Source organism: Pongo abelii, chromosome 16, assembly GCF_028885655.2.
Source record: "Pongo abelii isolate AG06213 chromosome 16, NHGRI_mPonAbe1-v2.0_pri, whole genome shotgun sequence".
In the NCBI taxonomy this organism is placed as follows: Eukaryota; Metazoa; Chordata; class Mammalia; order Primates; family Hominidae; genus Pongo; species Pongo abelii.
Genome location: NC_072001.2, coordinates 104,560,013 through 104,581,434, shown reverse-complemented (window position 1 = coordinate 104,581,434; position 21,422 = coordinate 104,560,013). Strand labels below are relative to the sequence as shown.

At 44.1% G+C, this 21,422-nt stretch overlaps 1 protein-coding gene across 3 annotated transcripts in view; it reads left to right on the top strand.

Moving 5' to 3' along the window:
- The window catches only part of PCSK6 (proprotein convertase subtilisin/kexin type 6), a 188,749-nt gene that overhangs the window by 135,448 nt on the left and 31,879 nt on the right, over window positions 1–21,422 (top strand). For 2 of the 3 annotated variants that reach the window (XM_024232758.3, XM_063716323.1), the window contains exons 14-15: window positions 20,360–20,539; window positions 20,702–20,740. In XM_024232758.3, the coding sequence (XP_024088526.2) occupies window positions 20,360–20,539; window positions 20,702–20,740 (219 nt within the window). The remainder of the gene's footprint in view (window positions 1–20,359; window positions 20,540–20,701; window positions 20,741–21,422) is intronic. The other variant, XM_024232759.3, reaches the window with a different exon arrangement.

Below are 21,422 nucleotides of genomic sequence, written 5' to 3'. Positions count from 1 at the left end.
ACATGTTCAGTTGAATTGAGTCTTCTGTTTCATGGTAGTTAAGAGGGCTGTTTATCTGGCTTTTATCTGAGGCATCCCATCCTGTCCCCATTCTCCCACCACTCATGAAGTTATATTGTCCTGCTTACTAGTAAATATTTAACAACTAGTGCTCTGGGGGAAATTATATAGAGATATTGATATATCACATAAATTCATTATTAATTTTTCTGATATAAAGGATATGAAGCCAACAATTTACAAATAATAAAATATACATTGCTTGTGTTATAAATTCCATTTAGCCAATTGATTCTCAGAGACTGCTTTCATTGATTTTTGCCAAATTCTTGTTCCATAACCAACCTATGGTTGCAATGCGTGAACAGTTGTCTTTCCAGCGTAAATATTGGGTAATATTTTTGCCACAGAACTTCATTCACTCACCAGTGATGGGAACAACTTCCTTGCTAAATCGGAGAATAATTTTCAAATACTGAAAGAATATCTCTTCAGTTGTGTATGCTGTTCACAGTGTAATACATACAGACACGAAACACTTTTAAGTTATACCTGCATTATTAATGCTTTCTCCATCACTTTCTTAAGTCTAGAAAATCAACAGCAAACCCAGCCCTTGTTTGTAGCATTTGTCGATTTCCACATGGGAATATTCCCACCAATTTCAAGGTGCTCATGTGACATCACTGAAGACGGGTTGGTAAAAGAGGGGTCCAGTAGCCACCGTGAGACAGTGCTTCCCCTGTGTAGATAGAACAGATGTGAGTAACCCCAAAGCGTAGATAATGACAAAATATAGTGAGATCATGAGGAAAGGGTAATTTGTGAATATTCATTACCTTGGTTTTTAATATAATTTATTCAATTGTAAGCTTCTATAATTTAATTTTTAATAAAGACTGTGTTTAACAACCAGCTCACCAAGTTTCTGAAAATGTTAACAATCAGTTCCATTAAGCCAGTGCTGGTCGGCTCCAGCGCACCACTGCATATTGGGGATTGAATGGGTAGAGGGCTGTCTTTCTCTTGGGATGAGCACACTTTAAGGGGAGCGTATTCATTGCAGGACCAAGGCTCAGACAAAGTGCACTGCTCCCCACCCGTCCCAGCTCCTCTTTATGCTTGTGGAGCCAGCCCTTCTGAGTAGAGCCTTGGGCCCTCCCCCAGGACTGTACGTCACAACCAGGCGTTCTTTTTTCATTGGCCTCATTCTTCCCAGGGCCGGCTCAGAGGCCCCCGGTCTAATTGCCATTGGTTTGACTGCTGTTTAATAAATCAAACTATTTTTCTGACTAAATCTTGCTAATCAGTAAATAGTGATCATCTGAATTCTCCATATGCTAAACAGTCAAATACACAGGTAGACACCTTTATCTCCAATATCTCAACTCTAGAGGTTAGATAATCACAAAGTGCTATACTGTGTTATAGCCCTAATATGTAGAGTGCTTACAGATCACTAAGAAATATTTAAATAATATCACTAAATAGGCCAAAAGCCTGAAAAGCAATTCATAAAGAAAACATACAAATAACCAGTAAACACAAGATATTCAACATTTGTAGTATCCAAATAAAATATAAACTAAAGGCCAGGTGCGTTGTCTCACGCCTGTAATCCCAGCACTTTGAGAGGCCGAGGCGGGCGGATCACGAGGTCAGGAGTTGGAGACCAGTCTGGCCAACATGGTGAAACCCCATCTCTATAAAAATACAAAAATTAGCCAGGCACGGTGGCGTGCACTTGTAATCTCAGCTACTCGGGAGGCTGAGGCAGGAGAATTGCTTGAACCGGGGAGGTGGAGGTTGCAGTGAGCTGAGATTGTGCCACTGCACTCCAGCCTGGGCAACAGAGTGAGACTTCGTCTCAGAAAACATAAAAATAAAAAAATATAAACGAAAACACAACAAGGCAAAATCATGATAGAAAGCCAACAAGCAGGAGTTGCAGAGATGGTAGAACAAATGTATAAAACGAATCTGTATGGCACTCTGCACTCGGGGCCACGGAGTGATGTGATTTAAAGAGCAGGAATGCGGAGGCAGAGGAGCCTGGGTCCCACGCTGGCTCCACCGGTGGCGGGCTGGGAGACCTGGGACTGATGACTCCCTCATCAGCGTGTTGCCAGCACCTGGTGGACATAAATTTCTCACGCAGCCTGTGTAGGTTGTCACAGAAGCTCAGGCTCCTTCTCTCCCCTCTCCCTACCTGCCGCTGCAAGTGTGTGTTTTACCACAGCCTTTAGGAATTGGTCCATTTGCTCTCTGGGAAAGTTCCAGCCTGGAGAAGCTGGTAGAGACCTGCCTCCGTGCCTTTGAGGAAAATCAAATTGGCTGTGACCTCTACAGAACCCAGGAATTTGGAATCCACTGAATCCAGGGTTACTGCACTGAAGGCAAAGCTGGGTTGCTATTGGGTTGGCTGGCCCTAAGGGAAAACTCTTCTGACTTTTGAACTCAGCAGGTACATTTCTATTCTTCCTTTCTTCTTCTTAGGCAACACTTTTCCCAAGAAAAACAAACAAAACTTTGCTAACCAAAAGCTTTGTGTTGAAACTGCCAGGAGGAGATGATAAGCCAAGCATTGACTTGGCTCCTCAGGACTTTTGCAGGCCCCTGGGCAGAGCCATTCAGGAAGTTCCCACAGGGCTTGGCTTTCTTTGGAGCTCAGCCCAGTGCACCTGACTCTACCCTGTGCTTCTGTGGAATCCCAGCTTTGGTTCTCTCCTTCCCAGAAACCTGAAAGTTGAAGCTGAGACAGGATCAAGGAAGGTCTAGTCAGAACTGTAGTGCTTTTGCCAAAACTTGCAGAATAAGCTATCGGGGCACAGATCAGTTACGAAAACCAAACTTGACCCGCTATCCAGGCGACTTGAGTGAGAGGAGCAGGAGGGTGGCGGGAGGAGACCAGGCTGCCGTAGACACTGGAGCCCCTGAATGGGATTTGGACCTCAGGGTGGTGTTTAGGGTGAGCCCAGAGCAGAGCAGCTGGCAGGTGTGGTCTGAGTTCAACTGGCCACTTCCTGGCCTGGTCACGGAACCTCTCAGTCTCTGTTTCTGCGTGTGTGTGATGGGAATAATAGTGTCTACTTCAACGGGCCTGGGGGATTCAAATGGAGGAAGGTTTCATATGAGCAAATCCTTTATGAGGAGTTTTAAAGGTTTCAGGATTACGATCTTTGTCCATAGTGCCTATAACATCAAAAACACCAAGAAGTGTTTCTTGATATTGAGCTTCCTTGAAGCCAATTACACATGTCAGTTACATATCGAATTCTGTAGTTCTGCCTTGTGCTGTGACAGAGTGTCTCACAAAGGTGCTGCTATACCTTTGGAAGACTCCAGAAAGCCCAGGGAAGCAGGTTCTTTTCAAACATGATAGTTCACACTTTATACCTCGAAGCATGTATTTTGATGATGTTTTACTCCACAAATGTCACACTGGCCCCGTTGCGTGTCTCCCCAGACTGGCCCAGCCCCGCTGTGGTCAGGCCTTGCCTCTTGCCCAGTAAAGAGATCTAGCCCTCACTTCCTTGCCTCGGCTCCCCCAGCCTGCCCCACAGTGAAGCCTGGGCGTTGGAATGGCTGCTGACGTTCCCACCAGGGAGGAGCGGCGGAGGCATAGGGGTCCAGTCCGACCCAGCAGGACCTGGGGGGCGGTTGTGGCTTTTCTCTCCACTTCCAGGTGAGGCTTGGCATCTGGCCTCCCCAGCATCTGGCTGCCTGGAAGGGGCAGGTAGCACAACCCAGAAGGAAGGTTTACCCAGTGAAAGACAGGAGATAAAGTGCATGCCCTTCGTGTCTGACGGCACATTGGTCTCACAAGGCCTGTTTGGAAGATTTCCCCTGGCTAAGCAACCACCCCGTTTCTTTGTGGAGCTGCAGCCAGCTTGAAACACAGCTCCTTCCATTTGTCAACCCTGGGCCCTTCCTCCTGCTGCCCTGGGATTGCACCTCCCAATAAAGCTTCAGCCCATGGGCTTCGCTTCAGACCCTTGTTTTCCAGGGAACCTGGACGAAAACACATGTTCAGGTGGCAGATTGAACAAGAGCTTTGATAATCTCTATGAAATGCTGCAGAGGGATAGATGACCAAAGGCACCATGTTTAGAACTTTGGTTGCCTTTAGAAGTCCAGAACTGGATCTCAGCTCCCACCCCCCAAAGGCTCAGCACTTTGAACATGGCTAACAAGCAGTTGTTGATTGACTGCATGAATGCATGCAAGCATGAACCTTGTTTAAATCAAGAGCTTATATAATTTTAACCAGTTCTGTCTTCAGCTGTGCGTACTCAGTAAAATGTTTAATGAAAGGGAAGAAATTAGTCTCTTCTGTGTGACCATGTTTTCCCTTTATTCATCCTAAAAAGTTCCCTGAATTCTTCATTTCCTTTCAGTGGCCCTTTCAACAATGTCTTTTTTCCCAAGAGCATAACTGTTCTCATTTTATTGCTAGCAGTCTTGATCTGTGTTTTATTGACATCTGTTTCGAGCTAATCTTCATTTCTAAGATAAGAGTTGAGATTTTGCAATCTGTGTTCGATGGCTCAATCTATCTTGTGCTTGATGCTAGAAAGGAAGACAGATTTAAAGCACATGCCTTCTGTGCCGGCTTTAAAGTTTGTCACTAAACTCTCATTTCTGGAAAGTGCAATTATAGAGTATCACTCCCACTTCCTTGGAAACAGAGCTGAAGAACTTGGCACAGTCTCCAAACAGTCACCATACACACTGTTGTCAAAAAGTTCCATTTTTAACCCGATTTGCATTAATATTGCAGTCAATCTCTTTACCTCCTTTCTCTTTCACGGGGCCGTTACAGTGATGCCTTTCCCCAAAACTCTCCTCGTTTGAGAAAAAAAGAAGTATGTATCCCCACTTATCTCGGGGAGAAATGCAACCAACTGCTGCTGTGCACATTTATGAATCACAGTATTGTTTAGTCGGTTCTGTATCTCCAGTAGAAAGCATAACAAAAAGATGACCTTTGTCTCACCTCATAGCTAATTTTTGCAAATAAAATACTAAATATTGATGAAAATGAAAATGACAGATCTGAGGAAGAGGGAGAGCTCTCTTGAAACCCCTTTCCCAGATTTGCCCTCAGTTTTAGGAATGAGGTAGGCTTGGGCATTCCTGCTGCCTGCATGGTTCGGCATTCTGGCAACCAGGTTCGCCCCAGAGTAGATAAGTGTGTTTGATTTTCGAACATTTGACTTTATTACTTATTTCCAGAAATACTTCATGTCCAGACTATGTCTCTACAGGCATTTCTACTTGGTCTTTTTCTCCCCTGACATTTCACAGAGTCCTAACTGTGCTGCATATATAACTTGGTCTTTCTTTTTGTTACTTGCATAGCAAGCACGTTTCAATGTCATTAAATATCCTTTGTAAGCAGCATTTTATAGATTTTTATAATACTTCACCAACAGAAGCACCATAATTTATTTAAGCATCTCTCTATTGTTGGACATGTAGATTGCTTTCCATTTTTTCCTATTATGAGTAGACAGCTTAGTACAAAAAGCTTTGTCCTGAATTTGAAATTATTTCTTTGGGATTATTCACCAGAAGTAAAATTACTGGGATAAATAAGAGGTGGAAACCACAAATATGCCTGCTTTTGATACATATTGCCAATTTGCTTTTCGAAATAGTTGAACTGATTTGTAGTCTTACTGGGAGTGGGCAGTTCTGGAGGAGGTACATGATATCCTTCCTTAACTTACATTGTGATCATTACTAACAAAGGTGAACCCTTTTTCAAATGTTTGTGCACTGTGTTTTTTCTTTTGAAAATTGCCCTTTCTGGCACGGTGGCCCACGCCTGTAATCCCAGCACTTTGGGAGGCTGAGGCGGGTGGATCACCTGAGGTGAGGAGTTTGAGACCAGCCTGGCCAACAGGGTGAAACCCCGTCTCTACTAAAAATACCAAAATTAGCCGGTCATAGTGGTGGGTGCCTATAATCCCAGCTACTCAGGAGGCTGCGGCAAGAGAATCACTTGAACCCGGGAGGCGGAGGTCGCAGTGAGCTGAGATTTTGCCACTTCACTCCAGCCTGGTGACAGAACGAGACTCCATCTCAAAAAAAAAAAAAAGAAAAAAGAAAATTCCCTTTTCTGTCTTTCACAAGAGCTCTCAGTGTTGCTATCAAGCTGATAAGTACGTAGTCTATGTAAAATATTGGTGTAATAACCCTGTGCGTGTCATAGTTCATATACATTTTTTTTCTGGCCTGCTGTTTCACTTTTGACTTTTTAAAAATAATTTTAAATTTCCTCTCCAGAGTTTTGATAATTATTTCCTTTTTAAAAAAAGTCCCAATTTGTTTATGATTTTATTTTCTTCATAATCTGCCTTTTTTCAGTCTAAATATTAATGTCTCTAAAAAATAAATAAAAGATAGATAAAACTTTTTCTAAGTTGCTAACAAATTACTCCAAAACAAAGACAAGATCAAAATGTTAAAAGACGTTATGGACTTTTATTTCCAACAACAGAGAAGATGAGTGTCTTGAAATCTCCCTCCCACAGAAAAGAATTTTAAATGTTGGTTGAAATGTTCACAGCCAAAGAGGTGAACAGAATCATGATCTGGCTTTTGCTTGAGGGCATCTGCTGCATCTGTGGAGCCCACCTAGCAGACCACATAACCCTGGACTTCAGGGGCACCCAAGGAAAGGAGACACAGACAAAGCTGTGTAACTAGAACCCACAAAACAAGTGCTTACAAACAAGTCCAAAAACGTCAGTAGTTTCACTAAAGGCATATAGACTCATTGTTCCCCTTGAGAGACCAAAGTTGTCATATTGGATTTTTTTTTTAATGTATTTAAGAATGTATTTGGGCGGCCAAGGTGGGCGGATCACTTGAAGTCAGGCGTTTAAGAGCAGCCTGGCCTACATGGTGAAACCTCGTCTCTACTAAAAATACAAAAATCAGCAGTGTGTGGTAGTGTGCGCCTAATAGTAGTCCCAGCTACTTGGGAGGCTGAGGCAGGAGGATCACTTGAACCTAGAAGGCAGAGGTTGGAATGAGCCAAGATCATGCCAGTGCTCTCCAGCCTGGGCGACAGAGTGAGACTCCATCTCAAAAAATAAAAAAATAAGAAAAGTATTTTCTGTAGTGCCAGGTATATTTCATTTACCCACCAGATCCATTCCCCAGTCCTCCACCCCACAGACTCCCTTGCCGGTGGCCTCTAGTTGAGTTCAGCGAAGGGGAAACTCCAGCAGGAGAGTGGAGGGAGAGAGAAGACATTTATTTATGAGTTAGTGATTCTCCAGTCCTTCATCAGCCAGAACTCCTCACAGTCATAGTTCACCCTTACCTGTGGAGCACTCGTCCCAGGGATCTGTACCATCCCTTCTGGCTTTGTTACCCTCTGCTCACACCTTTGTAAATAGTCTACTTACGAAAGCCTCTTTGGATCATCCTATTTTAATTATGCTGTCTGCTTCCTGCTGGAACTGACTGTTAAAACTATACACAAGAAGGATATCTAAAACTTAAGAAATCAGAAGAATTAAAAATAAAGTAGATGGAAAAAGATATACTAGGCAAATAATAACCAAAAGAAAGCTAGTATAGTTATATTAACATTAGGCAAACAGAAATGTTATGGCAAAAAGCGTTATTGGAGCTTTGTATGTAGCTCTGTGTATGTATCAATATGTAGAGGGTCTATACATATTGCTAAAAGGTTTAGTTCAGTTCTAAAAGTTCCACCTCTAATCTTTTATGCAATTTATAATGCAGCCTTAAAATACATAGAGCAAAAACTTGTTAAAACTACAAAGAGAAAATGACAAACTCACACAGGAGGGAGAGATTTAGCATACCTCGGATATATTTGATAGATAAAACAGCAAAAATTCTTAATAATAGAAGATGCAAATATCTCAATTGACAATTTAGGTCAAATGAACATTGGAACACTGTGCCAAACAACAGAATAATACACCAAATTTTTTTTTTTTTTTTTTTTTTTTTTTTTTTTTTTTGAGACAGAATCTTGTTCTGTCACACAGGCTGGAGTGCAGTGGCGCAATCTCGGCTCACTGCAACCTCCGCCTCCCACATACGAGTGATTCTCCTGCCTCAGCCTCCTGAGTAGCTGGGACTACAGGTGTGTGCCTGTATTTTGTATTTTTAGTAGAGACAGGGTTTCACCGTGTTGGCCAGGCTGGTCTCGAACTCCTGACCCGTGATCTGCCCGCCTTGGCCTCCCAAAGTGCTGGGATTACAGGCGTGAGCCACCGTGCCCAGCCAATACACCCACTTTTCAAACACAAATGGAAGATTTATGAAAATTGGCCACATGTCGAGCTATTTGGCAAGCTTCAGTGCATTTCCAAGGATTGGTAGCATATAAACCCTATTCTCTGACATTACACTTAAGTTAGACATCAAAATTAAAAAGATAATTAGAAAGTTTCCATACATTTGAAAATTGAAAAATACTTCTAAATAATTCATGTGTTAAAGGAAAAAAACATGATTTATATTAGAAAATATTAAAAACTGGATAATAAAAATACTACATATTCAAATAAGGAAGATACAGCTAAAGCTGTAGTTAGACAACTTTATGGCCGTAATTGCATATATCAGAAAAGAGAAAATCCTGAAAATTAATGTGCTAAGCATCCAACTTAAGATGATAGAAAAAAACCAACAACATAAGAAAGAAGGAATTTTTAAAATAGCAGAAATTAACAAAATAGAAAACAAACATATGTAGAGAAAATTAAAAAGCCATAAGCTGGTTCTTGAAAGAAACTAATAAAATTGATAAACTTGTAAGTGGACCAAGGAAAAAGCTGAAACTATATGATTTCAGGAATGAAAAGAGCATGATTATAGATCCTATGTACATTAAAATTATGCGACAAAGGAATTTTAAGTGAAATGAACAAATTCCAAGAAAAAATACAACTTAACAAAATTGACACATGTTTACATAAAATTAAAATTGTCCTATTAAAGAAATTGATTCTATAATTTAAAAGAAAACTCAAGGCCAGAGCAATTTACCGGCAAATTCTGCCAAACATTTAAATGGAAGAAATAATGTCAGTGTTCTGTAAATTCTTCTAGACGGTAGAAAAATAGGGAAACAGTCCCCACTTTGTTGAATGAAGCCAGAGTATTTTTTTTTTTTTTTTTTGAGACGGAGTCTCACTCTGTTGCCCAGGCTGGAGTGCAGTGGTGCAATCTCAGCCCACTGCAACTTCTGCCTCCCAGATTCAAACGATTCTCCTGCCTCAGTCTCCCAAGTAGCTGGGATTACAGGCATGTGCCACCACACCCAGCTAATTTTTGTACTTTTAGTAGAGACAGGGTTTTGCCATGTTGGCCAGGCTGGTCTCCAGCTCCCAACCTCAGATGATCCACCCGCCTCAGCCTCCCAAAGTGCTAGGATTACAGGCGTGAGCCACCATGCCCAGCTGAAGCCAGTGTATTCTTGATACCAAATCCTAAGAGCACATATGAGACTGGAGAATTTTCAGCCAATCTCACTCAAGAACATAAATACAAAAATTCTAAGCCCAATATCAAGAAAACTAAATCCAACAGTATTAAAAAGATGAAATACTCTGTTCCTCTTTTCCTGCCTTGTTTTAGATTAATCAAATATTTGTCAGTATTCCACTTTATCTCCTCTATTGGCTTTTTAGCTGTACTTTGAGTGGTGCTCTAGGGATTACAATATGCATCCTTAATTTATTACACTTTACTTAGAATTAATATTGAACAGCTTTACACTTCTCAAATAAAAGGATCTAATAACAGTGTAATTCCATCCCCCTCCACTTCGTCATTTGTGCTGTAATGGTGTTGTATATTTTACTTCTGTATTTGTTACAAACTCCTTCTTAAAACACTGATATTATTTTTTGCTTTAAGCAATCTTCTTTTTTTTTTTTTGAGACAGGGTCTTACTCTGTTTCCCAGGCTGGAGTACAGTGGCACAATGTCAGCTCACTGCAACCTCCGCCTCCCAGGTTCAAGCAATTCTCCTGCCTCAGCCTCTCAAGTAGCTGGGATTACAGGCATGCACCACCATGCCCGGCTAATTTTTGTATTTTCAGTAGAGACAGGTTTTCGCCATGTTGGCCGGACTGGTCTTGAACTCCTGACCTCAAGTAACCCATAAACCTTGGCCTCCCAAAATGCTGGGATTATAAGGGTGTTGTCTTTTAAATAAGGAAAACAGCTACTCTTCAGTGTGTTTACTGACATGTTTACCATTTCTAGTGCTCTTTATTCTTTCCTGTAGATCTGAATTTTCATCTGCTATCATTTCCCTTAGCCTGAAACACATCCTTTACCATTTCTTATCAAGCTGGGCTTCTGTCAAGGACTTTGCTCAGCTTTGTTTTCTATGAAAATGTCTTTACTTCAACCCATTTTTGAATGGTATTTTCACTGGATATAGAATTCTGGGTTGGGAGTATTTATTCCAGCACTTTAAAAATACCAAATTTTTAGGACGGGCATGGGGACTCATGCCTGTAATCCCAGCACTTTGGGAGGCCAAGGTGGGCAGATCACCTGAGGCGAGGAGTTCAAGACCAGCGTGGCCAACATGGTAAAACCCCATCTCTACTAAAAATACAAAAATTAGCCAGGCGTGGTGGCAGGCGCCTGTAATCCCAACTACTTGGGAGGCTGAGGCAGGAGAATCGCTTGAACCCAGGAGGCAGAGGTTGCAGTGAGCCGAGATTGCACCATTGCACTCCAGCCTGGGTAAAAGAGCAAGACTTTGTCAAGAAAAAAAAAAAAAACCCACACTTTTGGCCAGGCGCGGTGTGGCTCACATCTGTAGTCCTAGCACTTTGGGAGGCTGAGACAGGTGGATCATCTGAGGTTCGGAGTTCAAGACCAGCCTGGCCAACATGGTGAAACCCTGTCTTTACTAAAAATACAAAATTTAGCTGGGTGTGGTGGTGGCACCTGTAATCCCAGCTACTCGGGAGGCTGAGGCAGGAGAATCGCTTGATCCTGGGAGGTGGAGGTTGCAGTGAGCTGAGATTGCACCACTACACTCCAGCATGGGCGACTCTGTCTCAAAAAAAAAAAAAAAAAAAATTGGGAGAAGCACATAAATGCCTTAAAATTAAAAATATAAGTCAAAAATTCAAAATTCAATAGATATGTTAGAAGATAAACTTGAGAAAATCTCCCAGAAAATGAAAGGGTGGTGGGGGAAAGACAATAAATATTGGACCCAGTAAGAAATTTTGTTAGAAGAACATTGGGAGGTGGGGAGGGAGAGGGAGCACGTGAGTATGTGGAAGATAGTGTAAGAGAACTGAATTCTCATCTTCCTAGCTGAGACATCACTGGACAATGTCTAACATCAAGAAACCAGGACATAGCATATGAGTATTTTTATCTAGCAATGTAAGGGTAAATGCCAGAAAAATAACTCAAAGTGTTAAAAAGAGGTGGGGAGTCAGGGGGACTCCAGGAGGTAGAATGGAGTGAAGAAGGACTGCTTTCTTTGTTATAAACCTTGTAAGAGTTTTTGACACTCCAGACATTTAATTTATTACTTTGGAAAAGCTGGAACATCTTAAAAGATAGAATGACCTTATAGATGCCATTAAGAAAAGTGCTGTGTTGTACATTGTACACACAGGTGATCATTCTTTCGTGAATGGATATTTGTTTAGGATTCTTCGATCCTTTTCCTGGCATTTAAAATACTGTCTTTCAGGGTTTTTGTGGCTACAGGAGCACAGGGAAGCCTTCTATCTCCCCTTTCTTAGCCTGGGTCTGAGAGTTCATGTGTGTATGTGTGTGTGCTCAGGTAAGTACGTGAGTGTGGGTGTGCATGTTATGAGTGCCTTGTGCATACATGGACGTGTGTGTACATGGGGAGCACATATATATGTGCTCTTTTTCTTATCCTCTTTTCCAAGCCATTCCTAAATTCCTCTTTACGTTTCTCTTACTTGCCATAATGTGAACTTAAAGTGTATTTTTAATAATGTGTTAAATCTATTGAGTAAAGGTTGATATTTCTGTTTGTGTGTGTATACATATACATATAATATACACAAAAAATTACTGTGTGTATGTGTAATTATTATATATATATATTTATTGAGAAAGGGTCTTGCTCTGTCACCCAGGCTGGAATGCAGTGTGCAATCACAGCTCACTGCAGCCTCCAACTCTTGGGCTCTAGCAATCCTCCCAACTCAGCCTCCTGAATGGATAGGACTACAAGGACACACCACCACGCCTGGCTAATTTTTCTATTTTATTTTTTGTAGAAATGGAGTCTCACTATGTTGCCAGGCTGGTCTCGAACTCCTGGCCTCAGGAGATCCTTCCACATCAGCCTCCCAAAGCTCTGCAATCACAAGCGTGAGCTACTGTGCCTGGCCCCTATACGGTATTTTTAATAATAGCTTTATTGAGATATAATTCACATATACTGTGAAATTCACCCCTTTTAAGGAGTAAATTATAGGAGTATTCAGTATGTGAATTATAGGGGTGTTTTTGTATATTTTTATAAATGGATGGAAGTAAGCTTTTTTATTCCTTCCACCCAAACCTCTGCATTAACCTTTGTGACTTGAACATAGCCATGGGTGGCTGGTTCACCGAATCTCAGAAGGAAAAAACTTCCACTGGCGTTTTAAACTGAAATATATTTATGTGATTTTTCTAGGGCTCTGTTACTTCACTGTGTTTCAATTAAGGAATTTCTTCCTGCATATTTTAAGTATGGGGACATAGGGGGAGAGTTAATTAAACTCTATATTGTTAATAACTTCTCTTATAGCCAAGAAAACCCAGAGATCCAAAAGTATTAGCTCAGAGTCCTTAATCTAATAGAACTTTCCCCCACCCCTACTTGCTTTGTCTCCAATTGTAAATTTCCTTCGCAAGGATTTTAATGCTTACCTCAAAATGCCAGGCATAGGAAAGCTTCATTACTGCTGGTACTTTCCTGTTGGCAAATTCAACCATAGTCTCCCCTTAATTCTGGTTCTTTCCTTGCATAATGGGAATAATCCTGTTTGTTCATTATGAATTTAATTCATTGAGGGGAAATACTGCATTGAAGATAGTGAATGATGATAAAGCCATTTATTGGCAGCCTCAGTTGGCATTAGCTGCGGATTATCCTCTGCCTCTCACAATGACATTCCGCTGGCCTTCGTTGTTGACATCTGGAGGCAGCCTGCTGGCATTGCTGGCCCAAGTGTTTAAACAGGTGGATTTGTGATTCTTCTACAGGCTCAGGAATCTGATGGCAAAAGATTTGATTGGGCATCTTTTAAGACCCCCTCCTTTTAGAAACTAAGGAACTCATGGTGCTAGTTGGGTTTGTACAACAGTAAACTTGAACAGGCTTGTAGAGTATCTTGAATAGTAAATAACACATTCTTGCTAAGTGGTTTGCTGAAAGCAGGGCCAACGTTCTAAAATCTGACTGCCTCTGGGTGGCAGTTCTGTTGAGTGTAGACCCTGGTCTGGCCTGGGGTGTCCCTGGACACGTCTGCCTGTTCTTCCTCTTTGCTTCTTCTGCATCCATGTGGCTTACCTTCCCAAAGAGAATGTGGCCTCTTGGGGGTGACCGAGTGTGGAGGGGCCGGCCTGGGGAGCCTGTCCTGGCACATGTGCTGCTGCTGTGGGGGGCCGACACTGTGGACGCAATGAGAGGAGGTGGATGCCTCCTGAAAACTAAAGCCTCCAAGAAGCTCATTCCTGTGTGTCTCTGCCTTAGTCTGTTATCCTAAGTCACCCATCGGCATCTGACCCTCCTGCCTCAGGCTTGAGCTGTGGTTTGGAGAAGGGACTGTGTAGAGGGGATGATTCTTTTTTTTTTTTTTTGTGGGGGGGAGACGGAGTCTTGCTCTATCGCCCAGGCTGGATTGCAGTGGATTGTCAAGATTGCAGTGGTGCAGTCTCGGCTCACTGCAAGCTCCGCCTCCCGGGTTCACGCCATTCTCCTGCCTCAGCCTCCCAAGTAGCTGGGACTACAGGCGCCCGCCACCACGCCCGGCTAATTTTTTGTATTTTTCAGTAGAGATGGAATTTCACCGTGTTAGCCAGGATGGTCTCAATCTCCTGACCTCATGATCCACCTGCCTCGGCTTCCCAAAGTGCTGGGATTACAGGCATGAGCCACGGCGCCCGGCTGAGGGGGTGATTCTTATAAAGGAACTGATTGGCCCAGGTGGCCTGTGGTCCCTCGCCTGGCCATATTTTGCAGTCAAGCCTCATGGGACACCAAACACTGTGGTGGGATCATGTGGCATTACCGTTCATGATAGACATAAGTTGGCATTACCGTTCATGAGAGACATACAGTTCAAGATGAGACATTAACAGTGTTGTATCACCTGACCCAGTGGCTCCACTTTGGAGACTTTACTGGGAAAAAGTAATCCAGACTGCATCAAGTAATTTTTTTTGGCAGATTTATGTATTTCAAATAAAGGGAACTGGACTAAATGTTCTGTCATAACCTGTCATAAGAGACTGTTAAACAAATGGTCACATTCACAGGGTGAAGTATTTTGCTGTCGAAAAAAATGTTTTAATGGATTCATTCATTCAACAAACATTTATTGGGTACCTACTGTGTGCCCAAAAGTTGCTACACACTGAAACTAATGCACCAAACAAGAGAGACATGTTCCCTGCCCCTGTGATGCCTCTGGGCTGAAGGGAGAGAAAACAGTGGACAAGAAAATAAATAACGTCGAATGCAATTAACATGACACAATGCTAAGTGGGAAAAGAAAGAGAAAACAGGGTGCTGTGTGTTTTCAACTACGCAAGAAATACACATGCATAGGAAACAGCCCAGGAGGAAATATGCCAAAAGAGTTATAGGTGATTTATTTTTATTTTTTCTTTAAATATCTCAACATTTAATAATTTTTATTCTAACTAGGGAAAAAATAATTTTAAAAAAGAATCACACTTCAAATTTATGCCATACACTCTATGCCATAGGTATGGAATTCTCATTTTTACATCTTCCAAAGGCAGGAAAACCAAAGTGACTCCCTTGGTTGAGAAAGTGAAAAAAGCATTTACTAGAAAAGGGAGCTAGGCCAGGTGCAGTGGCTCGTGCCTGTAATCCCAGCACTTTGGGAGGCGCGTGGATCACAAGGTCAAGAGATCAAGACCATCCTGGCCAACATTCTGAAACCCCACCTCTACTAAAAATACAAAAATTAGCCGGGCGTGGTGGCATGCGCCTGTAGTCCCAGCTACTCAGGAGGCTGAGGCAGGAGAATCACTTGAACCCGGGAGGCGGAGATTGCAGTGAGCCGAGATGGTGCCACTGCACTCCAGCCTGGGCGACAGAGCGAGACACCATCTAAAAAAAAAAAAAAAAGATAAATGTCTCCAAAATTACCATTGTCTAAACCTTAACCTTAGGTCAAGTGTCGCAAATCGCACCTATTAGAAAAGGAAAGGTCTCTTTTGGAGGCACGTGCAGGAAGGGGTTGCTTTGGGCCCACTGCTGGCTTTTTTGGAGCTCTAGCTCTCAGCTCCGCAAGTTGTTAGCTCAGTGCCTGGCCCCTCATAGGCTCTCATGAGTATCTTGCAGATAGAGAGAAAGAACAAAACTACAAACCATGTGTGAGCAAAACACCATTTCGTTCCACCGGCCCTTGCTACGAATGCAGCTAAGATCTGCTTCTATGCATCTTAGACGTCTCATCCCTTGTTCCTAGCAAATATCTTTGGTAAATTTACAAGTTTATAAATTGCTTTTAATTTCATCAAATCAGAAATTTGTCTTGCTCTTACTTATATGAAAAGGATGCTCAGTTTCTCATATAATGAGAGAAATGCGACGTTAACCTTTCTGAGTTATCGGATTGGCAACGGAAGCCATAGCTCCAGGCTGCAAGGGAGCCCATTAGTTTTGACGTGTGACATGTGACATGTGACGAGTTTTACGTCTAGTAATGTAGCCTACAGGTACACATGCACACAGCTGAAATGACATGTGCCGTAGATTTCCCTTAACAGACAGCTCCTGTGTGCCAGTCTCTATTCTAAGTGCTTTACCATCATCAAGTCATTTAATCTCCAAAACGACCCTGTGAGGTAGACATTTGGAGACACTATTATTATCCCCACATTACAAATGAGGAAACTAAAGAGCAGAGGTGAAGTAATTTGCTAGTAGGGGCAAAGCCAGGTTCCAGACCCTGTTGTTCCAGGGCCCTTGCTCTGCTCCCCTCAAGTAGTTGCTCCCTGTGTGACCAAGGGTAGAGCACTATTTGTGTAGTCATGTGCTGCAAAATGACATTTCCATCAGTGGCAGACCCCATATGCAATAGCCATTGCATAAGATTCTAATGTCGTATTTTGACTGTACCCTTTTTATGTTTAGATATGTTTAGGCACACAAACACTTATCGTTGTGTTACAGTTGCCTACAGTCTTCCATACAGCACCATCCTGCACAGGTTTGTGGCCTGGGAGCAGCAGGCTGTATACCCTATAGCCTAGGTATGGAGTAGGGGTACCATCTAGGTTTGTGTAAGCACACTCTATGGTATTCACACAGCAACAAAATCACCTGCATTTCTCAGGAGGTATCCCCATAGTTAAGCTACACATGACTATAATTGCCAAAGTCTGTAAACAACCTAAATGTCCATGAGTAGGGGATTGTTTGAGTCAACAACACTGCGTCTCTCCTGTGCAGCCACGGAAGGGTCATCAGGATACTCTGTTAATGGAAAACTCAAGGTGCAGAAAGTGCTAGCAGGTGTGTTACCAAAAAGGATGGGGGAAACATACGTTCATATTTGCTTGAATAAGAATAAAATGCGGCCGGTCGCAGTGGCTCACGCCTGTAATCCCAGCACTTTGGGAAGCTGAGGTGGGTGGATCATGAGGTCAGGAGATCAAGACCATCCTGGCGAACACAGTGAAACCCCGTCTCTACTAAAAATACAAAAAAAAAATTAGCCGGGCGTGGTGGCAGGCACCTGTAGTCCCAGCTACTTGGGAGGCTGAGGCAGGAGAATGGCGTGAACCCGGGAGGCGGAGCTTGCAGTGAGCCGAGATCGTGCCACTGCGCTCCAGCCTGGGCGACAGAGCAAGACTCCATCTCAAAAAAAAAAAGAATCTTCAGAAATGATACACAAGAAATGGGGAACCAACATTGCCCATGGGGAGGGAGACTTCGTCATATGCACTTTTATACTTTTGCATTTCTGAGCCATCCTTGTACATTACTTATTCAGAAACAAAAATCAAAACCCCAATTACTACTGCTTTTTAATGGGGGTTTTTTGACCATAAAACCACTTTATTCATAGATTTTAAACATTAAACTTTTAAAAAGTTTTAATGTTTATATATGAACAGGTAATATATGCTGTGGTTTTAACAAAAAGTCAAACAGGCTGGGCGCGTGGCTCACACCAGTAAATCCTACACTTTGGGAGGCCAACGTGGGAGGATCGCTTGAGCTCAGGAGTTTGAGACCAGCCTGAGAAACATAGTGAAACTCCATCTCTACCAAAAATACAAAGATTAGCCGGGCGTGGTGGTGCACACCTGTAGTCCCAGCCACTTGGGATGCTGAGGTGGGAAGATGGCTTGAGCCTGGGAGGTTGGGGCTGCAGTGAGCCATGATGGTGCCACTGTACTCCAGCCTAGGCAACAGAGTGAGACCCTGTCTAAATACATACATACACACACACATACATGAAGTCAAACAGAGAGTGTAATAAAAATGAAGTCTCTCTTCCATTCAGTCCAGCCTCCTTCCCCTCCCCTCCCCTCCCATGAGGCTGCCTGCCTGCTGATTCCCTGGGAATTCTTCCTGCTCTCTTTTTCCACACAGTGCACACCACTGACCCTGAGTGTGGAGCAGCCCCTCTTGTTTGTCCCACCAAAACTATATCTGAAAATAAAAATGCAGTTTTGGTGACCAGGCCTTTTGTGGGTGTTTTTGGAGACATCCTCTATAATTGAAATAAACTTCAACTCAAATTATAGCCTCTAGAGCCCTTGGTCCCTGTCCTACCGTCATTACAGCCCCAGCGTAATCTCAGTTCACCACTTGGTGGTCAAAGTGCTTGGATTCCTTTGTGGTTGGAATATGGCTGTAATTGGATCCAAAGGAGTTGAGGAGAGTCAGAGGTTCCTCACCAGGGCTTGTTTTCTGCACCTGCAGCGGTGAGAACAACTTCCTGTGTTGCTGTCACCACACATGTAGGCTGGGTTAGGAACTGTGTCAGGGAGGGGAGCTACTGTGGGTCTCAATGAACCGAGCCCTGTGGAAGACCGACCGCATGCTAGAAATGCTATGTTGGGGATGCTGTTTCAGGTAGAAGGGCCTTGCTTACCTCTTCCGGCCCTGGCCAGGCCAAGGGAGGCTTGGGCAGTACAGAATCTGACTTGGGACAGTGTGGAGGCTCCAGCCTTTTGCAACCTGGTACTTAGCCAATTGAGGCTACGGTTAAAATGAAACAGGGCTGCCACATGCCACATTGTGTAAATGGGTCAGTGTTGAATGCCATTTCGAATCGCACCAGTGGGGCCAGTCCTGCCTGTCTTTCAGCTGCCCGCCCACCCACTCAGGATGGTGTGGATTACAGCCTATGGGCTTATGGTATGAGGATGAGCAGGAGCTCCTGTTCCGGAATTTAGAAACGCTAAGAGATTTCCAGAATTGGAACAAAAAGTAAAGATGTACTGGCAGAGGGGCCTACATTGCAGAAACAGTGCATAGGCAGGTATGTAAAGACAGACAGGCTGCCATTCAGAGCCAGCGGGTGGATTACTGAGCATGGGCAGAGGTAAGTGTTGAGAAAACACAGTCAACACCGAAGAATCAGAGCAGTATTTTTCCTCCCCAAAACCATTCTGATTGCCAAGAAACCCCGTGGCAGGAAAGGAAGAGGAAGCAGGGATTTTTCAGCCAACAGAGACATTGAGCCAGCAATGGCCCTGTCCCCAGCTTGGGTCACAGGAGACAGTCATGAGGGCCCACTGAGGGGGTTCACAGCTGAACATGTGTGTGCATGTGTTTCCTATTGAGCCAATCCAGTTAGAAACAAACACTGAAAGGCTGGGGCGTCCGGGAGCCCTGTCAGCATGAGCAGCTGTCCTTGGGCAGGTCACAGTGGCCCCTGGCCCCGTCAACTATGTCGGGTGATGACCTTCTAAACAGTTAGCCTGCTCTGAATTCTGGGGATGCTGTGGTTAAAAAAAAAAAAGAAGAAGAAACTTAAACCAGTGGCCAGCAGCAGAGCAGGCCTGCAGATACATGTTAATTAATTGCATAGATGCTCTTTGACTTACAATTGTAAGTTGACTTATTTCGATGATATTTTCAACTTATGGTGGATTCATCCCAACATAGCCCCATCATTAAGTCTGGGAGTGTACTGAATGCATCTGGCTTCCACACCATTGTAAAGTCAAAAAATTGTAAGTCAAACTGTCATAAATTGGGGACTGTTTATAATGTGTTTTAGAACATCAGGAATTCACCTGGAAATTGCTACCAGGATTTTCACTTTGCCTGATACCTGAGAACAGACAGCTGCATGGGCCATCACTCCCTGCGGAGCTGTCGATGGAGCGGGACCCCTGCTGCCCCCATGTTGGCTGCAAGCTCTCCCATCAGCACTGTCTTTCCTGTGTCTGTCTGTCTCTCATGTCCCCCATGGAGCCTGGTGTCTGTCTACTCATCCCCCTGCTTTCAAAGATGTTCCCCTCCACCCAGCTTCTGCAGACATTTGGGTTTTTACCAGCACTGCTATCCCCCAGAACATCCCTCACTGTCCTGGGCCAGCTGTGGAGGAGAGAGCCCAAGACCGTGTCTTCCCATGATGTAGGATCAAGGATCCAAACAGCAGTACTCCTCCATGCAACCCAGTTATCACATTTGGAGGCTGTGGGGTAAGACTCACAGCCAGGCCTGGCACCAGATTTACCCACCGGATATCCCAGGACGGGAAGGTGGCTGCTGCTAGTCATTGGGGAGGCAGCATCGAGGGAGGCTGCAGTGAGATCAACAGGGCAGAGGACAGCCTCCAGGACAGTGGAGAGTCCAGCCCGGCTGACCTCCATCCCAGCAGGGACAGGAAGCGGAGGGCAGCTCGATAGAACAGGAATAAAAGGGCACCGGCTTGCAGGAGTGAGACACCAGGGAAAAGCAGCATGTGGCCTGGGCGATAGGTGCACACCTGGCCAGCAGGTAACCAGGAAGTGAAGGTAGCAGGCCAGAGCCCAGCTATCAGGGGAGGAGCCAGGCAGCATCTGGCTTATTTCCGTGAGTGACAGAGGTCTTGGCACAGGGAGGTAACTCTGTGGGTTTGGTGCCTTCCAGGGAAGTTGAAAGAATGGAGCCTCATACTGTATGGCACAGCGGAGCACCCGTACCACACCTTCAGTGCTCATCAGTCCCGCTCGCGGATGCTGGAGCTCTCGGCCCCAGAGCTGGAGCCACCCAAGGCTGCCCTGTCACCCTCCCAGGTGGAAGTTCCTGAAGATGAGGAAGATTACACAGGTAATGAGTCTGAAGTAAGAGGAGACGGCCAGCTTCCACGAGCTTTGATTGTCCAGAGTAGCTCTTACAATGTGGGGCTGCTCCTGGCAAAGTGGGGCTGATGGTTGTGTGTCTTCTCTTGCCTGGGAGTCATAATAATCGTGGCAATTTGCACTCACACAGCTCATTCCACCCCAGGCTCTGCTAATATTTTACAGACCAGTAAGTATGCTTCAAACCAGTAAGTATTTTCCAACCTTCCCAGCTGGGAGAGCAGGGTCTATATGCCCAACCAGAATGGGGTCTTGCCCCCTGGTAAATTAGCCACTTCCAGGAGCACCCCCTTTCCAAAGGCCCCCATCTCACAGCTCAGCCTCCTGACTCCCTCAAGTACATCCACTTTCAGTCCTTGAGGTCAGGATGTGGGAAGGACACAGTTACTCCCAAGGACCCAGGAAGGTTGGGTTCAAGGAGCACAGCTGGGAAAGGAGCTCGTGGCAGAGATCCTGACCAGCCTGGAGGCCTAGGGTTAAAGACCCAGAGAGGATCTCAGGAGATGATGTCAGCAGATACTGATGCTTCACAGACACCTTGAGAATCTTACAGCATCTAAAAAGGCCCTGCATGAATCCTTTTTCTCCAATCATCCCATTGCCAAGGTGGGCCCTGGTTTGGGGCCACCAGTTCACTCCACAAGGCGGCCAAAGCCACAGCTGCCCAGAGAGGCTCCAGCCCCTGAGCTGGACACGGCTTTTATTCGTGTGTTAGACTAGAAGCTGTTCTCCTCCCTTTGAGCCCTCCTGTAGCATTTTGTGCGAGAAGAGGTATTTCTGGTTGGACATATTTTCCTTAGCTAAATACTATGGCTAAATGATAAATGATGGGTGATATCTAAGAACATTGA